The 13340-nt window shown below is 41.8% G+C and overlaps 1 protein-coding gene across 3 annotated transcripts in view; it reads right to left on the reverse strand.

Moving 5' to 3' along the window:
• The window catches only part of CRTAC1 (cartilage acidic protein 1), a 188228-nt gene that overhangs the window by 60275 nt on the left and 114613 nt on the right, over positions 1–13340 (reverse strand). For all 3 annotated transcript variants that reach the window (XM_074296019.1, XM_074296018.1, XM_074296017.1), the window contains exon 3: positions 11035–11231. In XM_074296019.1, the coding sequence (XP_074152120.1) occupies positions 11035–11231 (197 nt within the window). The remainder of the gene's footprint in view (positions 1–11034; positions 11232–13340) is intronic.

The raw sequence follows: 13340 nt of genomic DNA on the forward strand, positions 1-13340 counted from the left end.
GCAGGACCTGAGGCCAAAGGGAAGAGGGGCTGGTTTTGATTTCTGTGGCCTCTTCCTTTTTCTTCAGCCCTTTTGGCTTAAGAGCTGACCAGGGACACTCAGAAGAATAAACTAATTAAGGTAAAATGTGCAAGAGTGGTGCAGAGCCTTGTAGATCATAAATGGGAACGGCAAAATCAATGGCAGCCCTTCCGCAGGCGGCAGCAGAGGGGCCTGGGCGACAGGAGTAATGGGACTCCATGATTTAGGAAGAGCAAATGCTCTGGCAGCTGCAACCTGGGTAATTAGGTGTGTCAGGAAGACAGATAAACAGTGAGCCGTGTGGGTCGATGGTACAGGTAATAAACGCCCAGGCGCTTGCCCCTGGTCCGTGTAGCACGGCATCCCTCCCGCCAGCTCCTTGTAGCTGCCGGCTGGTCTGGGGTGCCTCACTGGGGGCCAGAGGACAGGGGAGGCTGCTGGGAAGCTAAGGACCTGCTTGGCTCTCCTGGGAGAGGACAGGTGAGTGAGGAGAGCTTGGAAGGTTGGGATGGGCTCCTGGACCCCACAGCTTGGAGGATCCCAGGCCACTGTGAAAACCTACTGTTAACAGGGCACTTAAGGGAAACCTCTTCTCCTTTTTTTTTTTTTTTTTTTTTGGCATGAGTCCTCATGCTGGTAGAAGCTTCTGGGTTCGATCAATCAACAGATATTTATTGCTGAGACAGCATGATTTAGAGGTGAGTGTTGGACCTGGCATCCCAGCAGTATAAGATTTAGAACTAGAAGTGACCTTAGAGGTCAAATAACACATTGCCTTTCTTTACAGATGGGTAAACTAAGGTTCAGGAAAGTCCCAGGTGGTTGTGAAACTCCAATCTTAAAGTCTGTACAAATGTTAGCTATTCCTAGTGCCCTCAGTCACACGGGCAGCATTTGAACTCGGGGGTTTCTGATTCCAAATCCACTGCTCTCTCCATCATTTACACACTCGCTAAATCCTGGCTCTGACACTTGCTAGCTATGGACAAGGAGCCCTGTGCTTTCTAACCTGTAGAAGGACCAGGATATTTACACCACCTCCCTCACAGGGACATTATGAGGAAAGGACACTGTGAACCCTAAAACACTGTCTCGATGTCTTACTATTACCGTGATTGCTATTATCATTCCCAGTTTATTGTGTGTTTCAGGCACTGCACTAGGTGCCATGGGGATGCAAAGAAACAGGAGATGTGCTATCCATTCCCAGGAAGTTACAATTTAGCTGGAAATCCTTTCTGATATCTCCCATGACTAACCCTCTAAATGATCTTCTAGCCATTTGGTACACACACACACACAAACACACACACATACACACACATATGTGTGTATATATGTGTGTGTGTATCCAAACATATACCTACATACCAGCCATATAGAAACACAGATGAGTGCATATATATTCCTGGCATATCATAGGTGCTTAATAAAGTTTTGTTGAATAGCTGATAAAAGTACAAAGCTGAGCAACACCAAGCAGAAATTCATAATACATACTGAAGGATTAAGTACAAAGTGAGAGGTGATAATAAAAGCTTGTAACTGTAAGACAGATAGTAGTGTATTATTGCCTTATCCCCATTTTATAAAGAAACTGAAGCAAAGTTTAAGAGTCTGAGACCAAATATGAACTCGGGACTTCCTGAATTCTAGGACAATAAGGGAAAATCAAGGGATGGTGAATAGACAAAATTTGACTGGGAGGGAGGAGAAGGAAGGGAATTCACACTGTGAAACAGAGAGGAAGAAATCTGAAGAAGGGAATTGCTGTCAGACTGTGGAAGGCCTTGAATTCCAAGTTAACAAATCTGCATTACAGGTAATAGAAAGTCACTGAATCTTTTTCAGCCAGACACATATAATCTGAAGGTAAAATGTAACTTTAAGAATACGGGAGTTGACATTTAAAGATCTGTGTTCAAGTCTACTCTGTATGACATTGGTCAAAGTCATTTCATCTTTGCCATGTATAAATGAAGGCACTGAAAGTAGCCCTGGGGGATGGGAGATGCAGTGCTTGGAATCAGGGAGATGAAGGGTCAGATTCTGTCTCAGTTCCTTGCTTAGTAGTGTGATCTTGAGAAAGTCACTTACGCTGAATCTGTTTCCTGATCTCTGAAATTAAAAGAGTGGAGAGGATGGCTTCAAGAGTTCCTTTCTAGCTTAAAATTGATGATGTTATATTCCCTAGGATCTCTTTTAGGGCAGTGAGGCAGGACAATGGAAAGAATGTCAGGAGCTTAGATCTGAGTTCAAATCTGGCCTCAGACACTTACTAGCTGTATGACCTTGGGCAAGACATTTGACCTTATTTTGCTCAGTTTCCTTAGATGACAAATGATCTGGAGTAGGAAATGGCAAACAACTCTAGCATCTTTGCCAAGAAAACCCAGTATGGGGTCACAAAGAATTGGACATGAACAAAATAAATGAACAACAAGAAGAACCTCTGCTAGCTGTGTCAATCTGTGATTACAGAGCAAGATTTTAGGAAGGTTAATTTGGTAATAATGTGCAAAAGGGGAATTGGGAGAAAAAGAAAATTTGGAGCCTAGTCCAGGCAGAAGGTGATAAGGGCTTGATTATGGTGGTTGTAGTAGGAATGGAAAGGAAGAAGCAGATCGAAAAGACACATTAAAGAAGGATCTACAGTACTCGGGAAATGACTAGATATGGAGGGCACAGGAGAAGAAAAACTTAATGAAGACTCCATGCTTTCCAGGCTGGATAACTAGGAGAATTGTATGTGAAATAGGGGCATCGGGAGGGTGAACCCATCTGGGGAAACATACAAGAAAATAGATCAGAGAATTGTAACTAGAAGGGACTTTGGAGGCCATATGGCCCAATCCTTTCCCTTTATAGATGAGAAAACTGAGACACGAGGAAGGTTAAGTACCTTGATATTACTCAGGGAGTATCAGAAGCAGGATCTGAATTTAGGTTTTTTATGTCAGAGTGAACCACACTGCCTTCTAGATGTTAAGTTCTAATTTAGATCTGTGAGATTTGAAATAATGGTAAGACTACACAATGGGAAAATCTGGAAGAGCCACAATTCTGGAGTTCAAGAGAAAGATCAGGGAAGGATATATAGATTTGGAAGGTATTTGCATAAAGGTGATAATTAAAGCTATGAGAGCTAATGAGATTTCTAAGAGAAAGAACATACAGATACAAGCAAAGGACTGAATAATAGGGACTGTTCATTTTGGGGGGATGGGAAGAAGAGAGACCAGTGTAGTATGTACAGAAGTGGCAATCACACAGACAGACAGACAGACAGATAGATATACATATATATGTAGATAGATATATATATAGATAGAGAGAGAGAGAGAGAGAGAGAGAGAGAGAGAGAGAGAGAGAGAGAGAGAGAGAGAGAGGGAGAGAGAGAGAGAGGGAGAGAGAGAGAGAGGGAGAGAGAGAGAGAGGGAGAGAGAGAGAGAGGGAGAGAGAGAGAGAGAGGGGAAGGAAAGAAGGAAAGGAAGAGGGGTAAATTGAGGGGGAGGGAGAGAGAGAGAACACACCAAGATATTCTCTAACACAAGGAGGAAGAGGAAGGTGGCCATTAGCTAATCAATAAACAGTGAACCATCAGGTGCTGGGTTTTTCAACTCTTATTCCCTAAGAAGTAGAATCAACTATCCCTCTCTCTGTTTAGTCCTTACCTTTTAAGGGGAACTGGAGGAGTACTGTGGGGGCAGCTTGAGGCATGTGAATGTGAAGTTTGGAAAAGATACCGAATTAAAAGGCCTTTTCGGTGGAGTAGCTGGCCCATTTAGGGCTGAGACAGTGCCTCATTCATCTTTGTATTCCCCACAATTACTATTACCACTAAACTGACATTTATATAGTGTTTTAAGGTCTGCAAAGCACTTCCCCTACACTAGCTCATTTGAAACTTAAAAGTAATCCTGTGACTTAGGTGCTAAGAATATTTTTATTCCCACTCTACAGAGGAAGAAACTGAGACTGAAATAGGGTAAATGATTTGCCTTGGATCACATAGCTGGTAAGTGTCCAAGGTAGAATTTAAATTCAGGCTTCCCTGATTCCAAATCTGGTACTATCTACTACGGAATATTATATCCTATGGTGCCCTGTCTAAAGCAAGTGTCCAATAAATATTTGCTTAACTATATTGAATTTAATTAATCCCTTTCCCCTAAGGGATGATCTAACCCAGGATGTGATCTAATCCATACTTTATTTAGAACTATTGAAGGGAGAAGGCTAAGCTGGCAGGTAGAGTTGGGGGAAGGGCTCACAATAACAAGTCAACTACACATTGCTAAGAAAGAAGGGTCAGTGATATGACATCAGGCAAAAACAATGTCTGTGCCCTAGGAGGTGATTGGGGCCTTCAATCAAAAATGCTTTGGGTGACTTGGCTGATGAAAATCTTCAGAATTAGTCACAAATCACAGGGAAAAAGGAAATCAACTGGCAAAAATCAGTCTAGGTAAAGGGATGTTTTAATGTTTTAATAAAAATTCATCTTATATTCCCTCAAACTTCAAAATATACTTCCTATTGCCTGGTCTTCAATGTGCCTTACTGATTCTATCTACATTGGACACAGTCTGGCATTTTGGGATTGGACAACAATCATGGCTTGTTAACAAATTATGACTAGAACATATCCATGAACCAAGCATCTGAGTCTCCATGCTATTTAGTCCTTGTTATCCATCTACCTCCTCACCACTTACTGTTCATGACCATTTGTGATTGCGGTCTGTCAGTTGTGGGGTAAGAGAATATGACTTGCCTATAAATATGAAATTGCTAAATGTGGTGGGTTCTGGGGATAAGAAGGGTCTAGGTCAAGAGGCAAAGGAATATGATTTCTGAAGGTCCACAAAATTATGGTTTGAGGATCATGAAATAAAGATATTTTAAGAGTTGGAGCTACATCACTGAACATGAGGAATTTTTCCAGTTTGGGGGTCATGATTGTGTTGAGTTAGATCTGAGAATTGAGTGGGCATGGGGATGGAGGGCTTCCTTGTATTATTTCACACCTGACTGCTCACTGGTTTGGACTACTTAGCGGTTAGGTCCTTAGCTTAAGGCAAATGGTTACTTGTATCATGGGAAGAATGCTAAAATCCACCTAACCCCTTTAGAGTGGGAAAAGTGCTCGATTTGGATTCATTCAAGACCTGATTTCAAATTCCAATCCTGTTACTATACCTGTGTGATATGGGGAAATTATTCAACCTTTCTCTGGACCTGTTTCCTGATCTGTAAAATGAGGTTAGTTTGATCAATTAGATAATCTCCAAAGCCCCTTCCAATGCCAGAGCTATGATTTGCCATGGTACCTGTAATCCCCACTCCTAGAGGTAATTCTTTGGATTAAGAAAAACCAAAGAGAGAGTTAAGATGCTATATTATCAGGTTGTATGGAATTAGGGGAGTGGTGTCAAGAGTTATTCTAACCCTGCTCACTCTATTGGATACTACTCATAGTAGCTTATTTTAAAAAGTCAGGGAAGTCTGCATGGCCATCTGGGGAAGACATGCCCAGTGATGTTCTCCAGTAGGAGATCAGTTTAGGTATCTAATATTTGAGGGCATTGTACAGTATCCAGCAAAAGGAAATTGGGGGGGGGCAGCTAGATGGCATAGTGGATAGAGCAAGGACCCTGAAGTCAGGAGGATCTGAGCTCAAATCCTGCCTCAGACACTTAATAATTCCTAGCTGTGTGACTCTGAATAAGTCACTTAACTCTAATCATCTCAGCAAATAATAATAATAATAATAATAATAATTTTAAAAAAGGAAATGGGAAAGAATACCACCTAATTCACTTATTTCCCTAGAATAATTCTCTCATCCCTGGCTACCAGTGGCTGGTCTACTAGAAATTTTTCTACTAGGAATTTTCCCTTATTTCTTAAAAGAAAACATGACACACTAGGTAAAAACTTGTTTGGACGTCAGGCTCAGCCCTGCTTCCAACACATCCTGACTGTGTGACTCTAGAAGAGTCACTTGAACCTCTTTAGTATATCCAGACAACCAACTGCAGAATAGTTGGCAGTCCAAAGAGTAGAAGAAATTTTCATTCTGGGATTTCTTTGCAAGGATGAAATCACAAGTTCTGTCCTGTCTGCTCTGTAGTTTACTAAGCTTTCTAGACTCACAGACTGTTAGAGCTGTGGGTGGGGAGAATTTGAGATCATAGGGTTTTAGAGTTATTAGGAACGCCGGTTCTGTTGTAGTTAACTAATCAGTCAGGACTAAAATCCAGGCTCCTGGTTCTCAAGAGTCAGCACAGCAAAGTGCTTGGAGCGGCAGCTTTGAAGCCAACTTGGCTGAGTGACCCTGGGAAAGAAATTTACCTTTTCAATGTTTTAGGCAGTTCTTGAAGACCATGACCTATTTGGTGGAGGGAATTTTCTCACCCGGAGCTTCCTGTACTACTAAAATTGCAGGTCCGGTCTCTGTCCTTCTCTCTTAAGTCCTAGTTCAGTGTTCTTCAAATTTTTTTTATCATCTCCTTGGGATAGTATTAATTCTACCTTTCTCCTCCTTTTGGGGATGGAAACTCCCAATTCCTTTAAGAAACAACAACAAATGCTACCAGTTCATCATCATAAGATGAGCATTCCCACTACACTATGTGTAGAATTGCTTGGCACACAGAGGAGATTAAAGAATTTCCCCAGAAGTCATAGACTGAGACCTAGAAAGGACCTTAGGGATGCCTGATCTTATCTCATTTTATAGAAGAGGAAACAGAGATCTGGAGAGGTTAAGATAGTCCCATGAACAGAGGTGAGATTGCAGGGCTGTTGGAGTCCAGGTCCAGGACTGTCTCCATCATGTGGTTGATTGGTTTGTTTTGGTCATTCTCAGTCTTGTGAATCAACCAGTCGAGCCCATAACAAGGACATCAATCTTATCCCTAAAGCAACCAAGATGCTGGGGTCTGTAGAAGGTAAAAAGAAGGGGAGATGACCTTTCCAGAATCATTCCTTGGTCCCCCACTCCAATACTTCCAAAGTACATAAAAGGATCCCCAAAGTCAAAAGCACCTAATGGTGTTGGTCCTAGGATGGAGCTCCCAGAGACATCTTGGGCTCCCCACGGTGGCCAGGGGATGGAACAGCTCAACACAGAGCCAGCTGGACAAAGGGGAATTTGCTGACACAGCACAAGTGTCTCTGCTCCCCGTCTCTGCCCACTGTCAATGAATCAATTGAATCACTCAACTGAAAAATTAACTCAAAACCACATACATCCCTCAAACCCACAGAAGGTCACCGAGAAGTGTGGAGCCAGAGTTGAGGCTGTTGGGCATTTCGGAGTGAGGGGGCAGGGGCAGGAAGAACTTCTGTCTCTAGGATGGTCACCCCAGACCAGGCCCTCAGCCCCTGAAGAGGAAAATGTGAGAGCACTCATCTCCAGAAAGACCATGATTTCTTCTCAGCAAATCCACTTTGTCTGCTTGGATCTGAGATGTTCCAGTCTTCTCTAGCGATAGACTATCATTCTGACACATCCTGTTGTAATAGAAACAATCCTGGTCTTGGTGTATGAAGGCTTGGATTCAAGCTTTGGCTCTGAGGCTGCGTGACCTTGGGCTAATACCTTAATTTCTCAATCTCAATGTTCTTCTTTGTATATACTATTAATGTGTTTATATTAATATATTAAAGCCCTATAGAGCTATGAGTTATTATTGCATCCCCTTTGTGTTGCTCCACAGCACAGTGGACAGACCACTCTGAAGCTCTGAGTTTGAATCTTGCCTCAGTTACTAATTATGACTTTGGACAAGATACCTAAGCTCTCAACCTCAGTTTGCTCAGGAGGTGGGTTGGATTTAATGATCTCCATGGTCCTTTATAGTTCCCAATCTGGATCCTATGAATATTTCTCTTTCTTAGAATCTTCTTCTATTCCTACTCTTTCAATCCCCATTTCCATTCCTGTTCCCCTTCTTGCAGTCACACCTGCCCTGTTGCTCCTGTCCGCAGCTGGACCTTAGATGGATTTTGGTCTTTTCCCCTGACCTTGCCCCATATTAAAGAGTTTGATCAGCTCATCAATTAACTTTGTCCCAACCCAATCTTCCCTTCGACTGAGAGCAGTAAATCCAGCTGGATAATCATGCCTTGATATTTGTGTAGGGATAATTGCAGTCACACAGGCCTGAGTTGGTGGTGAGATGAGATGAAAACCCATAAAATACCTCTCGAGTGCTGGGGCTCATTGTTTCTTGGCTTCTTGAGGCTGGCAGCTAGCCAGGTAGTGGAACCCTCCGCTCGCCTGCCCCCAGCCTTGGCCCTGGTCTGGATCCCTATCTCACATGCTACCCTTCCCAGGTCCTATCCGCAGAGAGCAGGGAGCTACTTGGGGCTGGATCTCAGGATCTCAGTGAGCCTGGAATCATCAAAGACCCAGTTTTTCCAGCTCCCCCTTGCTCCAGTGAAACAAACCTCAGGTGACACGTTCCCTTAGCAATAAAAGAGACCCAGGTCTGCCTTTCTCACAAAAAGGTTTTCTCAGAGAGGTTCTGTCAGTGAAGGGATGAGAGTTATTTGGGGGTAAAGGGGGAACAAACTATAGTACTATTTTTGTACCTTAGACCCTCATGCTCTTCCCTGCCTTTTTCTCCTCCCACTAACCCCATTTTCATCTTACTCGTTCAACCACTGATTTCACTGAAGCTTCAGAATCCTAGATTCAGATCACAGAATTGTGGCAAAGAACAAATGAGCTTACATGTGAAAAAACAGTTTTTGGAAACTGAAAAGCCCCACACCTTGAAATTTAACATCTGCACAGAAACCTCACAGTTCTCAAGGTAACTTGACCCACAACAGCCTTGGAAAGTAAGAACTGTCCTCATTTTTACAGATGAGGAAGCTGGGCCATGAGAGGATGAGTGACAGCAAACCATTGTGTCTGTCACAGAAACATCATGGCATAATGGCAAGGCTTTCAGGGGGACCTGGGTGTAAATCCTGCCTTGACCTCAATGTTTTTAATCTGTGTATATTATTAAAATATTAATATAATAAAATCTACTATAGTTGTTGAATTGTATTTCAGTAGCGTCCTACTCTTCATAACCCTATTTGGGGTTTCCTTGGCAGAGATATTAGAACTGTTTCTTTTTCCAACTCATTTGACAGATGAAGAAACTGAGACAGATGGGATTAATAACTTATCCAGGATCACACAGCTAATTAATATCTGAGGTCAGATTTAAACTTAGGAAGATGAGTCTTCCTGACTTTAAAGCCTGGCACCCTATCCACTGTGCCCCTGAGCTTCCTTAAAATCTTCTGTTAACATCAAAATATTAAAGCACTTACTACCTATGTAATAATAATAAGGCAATAATAGGGAGAAGTAGGCTAGATCAAGGGCATCAAACTCAAATAGAAAGGGATTCCTGCAAGCTTTATATTGCTTTAGAAAACCACAAGTTAATATTATCTATGTTTTATTGTATGTTTATTTTATTAACACTTCCCAGTCACATTTTCAGACTTTTATTTATTTAGAACATTCTTTTTTATATTTTAAGTTCCAAAATTCTCTCCCTCCCTCCTCCTTCATTGAGAAGGCAGGTAATAATTATTTGTCATTTATCCATGTGGAGTCATTTCTGAGTACATTTCTATGAGTACTCCAGAGTACTGAGAACTGTGTGCAGCCTGCAGAGTTGTGAGTTTGACACCTTTCAATTAGATAATCTTTAAATTTCCTTCCAGAACTAATGCTATCATTCTATCCAAATATCAAAATATTTACTGAACTGTCTTAGGGTTTGGCAGAGCAGTGAGGCGATGCTGTGGTAGATAGAGCACCAGGCTTAGAGTCAGGGAGACTCATCCTCCTGAGTTCACATCCAGCCCCAGACGCTTCCTAGCTGTGTGACTTTGGACAAGTCACTTAATCCTATTTGTCTCTGTTTTCTTATCTGCAAAATATGCTAGAGAAGGAAATGGCAAACCCCTCCAATATCTTTGCCAAGAAAATTCCAAATGGAATCACAAAGAGTTGGACGCCACAAAAACAACAAATTAAGATTGGACACTACCCATGACTGCCTCACTAATATATTACTACCACAGCTCTTCCTCTCCTGCCCAACCACCACCATAGAGACTGAGGTGATATTTTGTGTGTGTGTGTGTGTTTTTTACTATAGATCCGTTATTTCTTCTATGTATGGAAAATTCCTTCCAACCATGTGGATTTATAACTTTTCAGCAAATTATAATTTTAAAGAGTTGCCACAAGCACTGAGAGGGTAAATGACTGGCCAGTCACATAGCCAGCACATGTCTTCTAGAAGGACTTGAACTTAGGTCTTCCTAATCCTAAGGCTAGTTATTCTGTCCAGACAGGCTAGAAGTCTCCATCAGGACAGACCCTAAGAAAGTCTAAGGAGATATCCTAGAAAGTCCAATCCTATTTTGTCTGGCTGTGGCCAGGAGGGCTTCTGGCGAGTTTCTAGCCTAGTTCTGTAGCATGTTCCCAGATGGCTCTGGAGGGGAAACTGAGGCAAGTGACCTTGCACAGCTCTCCCTCACTTAAATCTAATTCATTTGCATGGCATGACATCCCCTCCCCTGCTGTCATGGTCCTCTTGGAGAACTAAGGACAAACAACTTTAGAATGTGTTGTCTTCAAGAGTGTCTGAAGAAACTTTGAGAAGATGACCTATATCTTCCTCTCTGACTCACAGTATCCTGTAAAATAGGTCTCCTCAGGAGATGCTGTGGGAACCCTGATCTGAATGGGCATTTTGAGATGGCTTTCACCTTCTCCTCTAGCTCCCTATACTGGGTCCAGGGAGCACCTGGCTTCTCAATAAGAAGAAGTAGAGGCTATATCTAGCCCCTCTAGGAAGTAAGAACTCCCAAGTTCCTTAAGGCTGGGGGTCTTCAGGAAAATGCCAGAGAGGCCCCTTTGAGAAGACATCTACAAGAGATCTAGAGGCAAGTGCTGGAGGTAGGAAAAAAACAGCTCCCTACCTGAGAAGGCATTGTTGGTGTTAAGGAAGTAGATTTCTTCCCGGCCATCTCCATCAATGTCACAGGCGGTGACCCCAATGGCATTCCCCTGCCTGTCCCGGAGCGCGTAGTAGGGAGAGCTTCTCTCATCTACTGCAATGTTTATGAGACGCCGCTGGGCTCGGTCATACTTCAGAACCAGGTTGGGGCCGTTATACCTGAGGGAGAAGAGAATGACAAGGAAGATGGAGGTGGGAAGCAACGTCTTTCTTCACACACACTCAAATGAACCTCAAGCCTTCCTCGGACAGTCTGCAAAAATATTTATTGAAAAAGACTTACATGAACTGATGCAAAATGAAGTGAGCAGAAGTAGGAGAACATGGTATATAGGAATAGCAATATTATATAATGAAGAACAGTGAATGACTTAGCTATTCTCAGCAATACAATGATCCAAGACAATCCCAAAGGACTCATTATAAAATATGTCCATTTCCAGAGAAAGAACTGATATTATGGATACAAACTGAAGCATCCTTTTTTTCTTCCTTCCCTCTCTCTTTCCATCCTTCCTTTCTTCCCTTCCTCCCTTTGTTTCTCCCCTTTTCCCCCTCCCTCCCTCCCCCTTTTCTCCTTTCCTTCCTCCCCATTTTTTTCCCTTCCTTCCTTCCTTCCTTCCTTCCTTCCTTCCTTCCTTCCTTCCTTCCTTCCTTCCTTCCTTCCTTCCTTCCTTCCTTCCTTCCTTCCTTCCTTCCTTTCTTTTCCTTTCCTTTCCTTTCCTTTTCTTTCCCTTCCCTTCTCTTCCATTCCCTTCCCTTCCCTCCTTTTTTCTCTCCTTTTGAGTCTTGTATAAAATGACTAATATGGAAATGTTTTACATGATTGCACATATATAACCTATATCAGATTGTTTTCTATTTTGGGGGAGGGAGGTATGGAGGAAGGGATAGAATTTGGAACTTAAAACTTTTTTAAAGTGTTAAAAATTGTTTTAACATGCAACTGAGAAAAATATGAAATATTATTAAAAGGAAAAAAAATTATCTAGAGTTGCCATAATATCAGGTTGGTATCTTATGGAAACCTGATTGTCTGCTGAGTATCTCATTGTTGGACTTCAAAGTCTGGCTGGTCTTTACTCTCCTATTTCAGTTGAGCTGTCCACATAATGTTTAAAGTGAAGAATGGGACAAGAGAAGGTCCCACTTTGGGTCTTGGGCCTTTCTGAGTGAAGAAGTACCAGAGGAATAGAAGTTGTTTTGACTGGTGGTTGGATACTTAGAACCTGACAAGATATTTCTAATTTTTCAACCATACATTTGACATTAGCATCTCATTCTAGAGAGTGTGAATAAATGTACCTAGATTAGGTCAACCCACTGGATTTCTTTGACCTAGTTCATTTTTCTAAGGATATCTAAACACAGTTTTGATTTCTTGATCTTAGCTGAAATCAAAGCCTAACAGTTAGCACACTAGTGTTCTTAATTTATAGGAAGGAAGAAAAGAAATATGAACTAAATGTCTACTATGTGCTAAGCACTACAGATATTATCTCATTGGCTCCTTAGAATGATCCTGGGAGGAAATAATTCCAGATAAGGAAATTGAGAAGTTAAGTCATACTGCTAGAGGTCACATAGTTAGGAAGTTCTGAAGCTGCCTTTGAACTCAGATCTTGTTGACTCTGGACTCTATGCTCTATCTACTTCATCCAGTTGCCTCTGAAAGTTAATAATAACTGTTCATTCATGTCCTATTCTTCATGGCATAGTTTAAGGTTTTCTTTGCAAAGATACTGGAGTGGTTTGCCATTTCCTTCTCTAGTTCATTTTATAGACAAGGAAATGCAAACAGCATTAAGAGACTTGCTCAGGATCACATAGCTAGGAAATATTTAGAGTCAAATTTGAATTCAGGAAGATGAATCTCCCTGACTCCGTGTCTGGCTCTATCTACTCTGCTACCCAGCTGTCCCATAATAATTAATAACAGCTAACATTTATGGTGCACTTATCATGTGCTAGGTACTTTGCCATTATTACTTCATTTGATCCTCCTAACAAGTCAGTAAGTACTGTTATTATTTCTATTGTACAAAGGAAACTGAGGCAAACAGAAGGTTCTAGTTAGTTTGTAATAGCTAGTAAGTTTCTGAGGTTGGATTTGAAGTTAGGTCTTCCTAATTTCCATTAGAACAATATTTGAGGAGCAGCTACTTGGTGCAGTGAATAGAGCACCAGCCTTGAAGTCAGGAGGACCTGAGTTCAAATCTGACTTCAAATATTTAATACTTCTTAGCTGTGTGACCCTGGGCAAGTCAA

The sequence above is a fragment of the Sminthopsis crassicaudata genome, chromosome 2 (assembly GCF_048593235.1).
Source record: "Sminthopsis crassicaudata isolate SCR6 chromosome 2, ASM4859323v1, whole genome shotgun sequence".
NCBI lineage: Eukaryota > Metazoa > Chordata > Mammalia > Dasyuromorphia > Dasyuridae > Sminthopsis > Sminthopsis crassicaudata.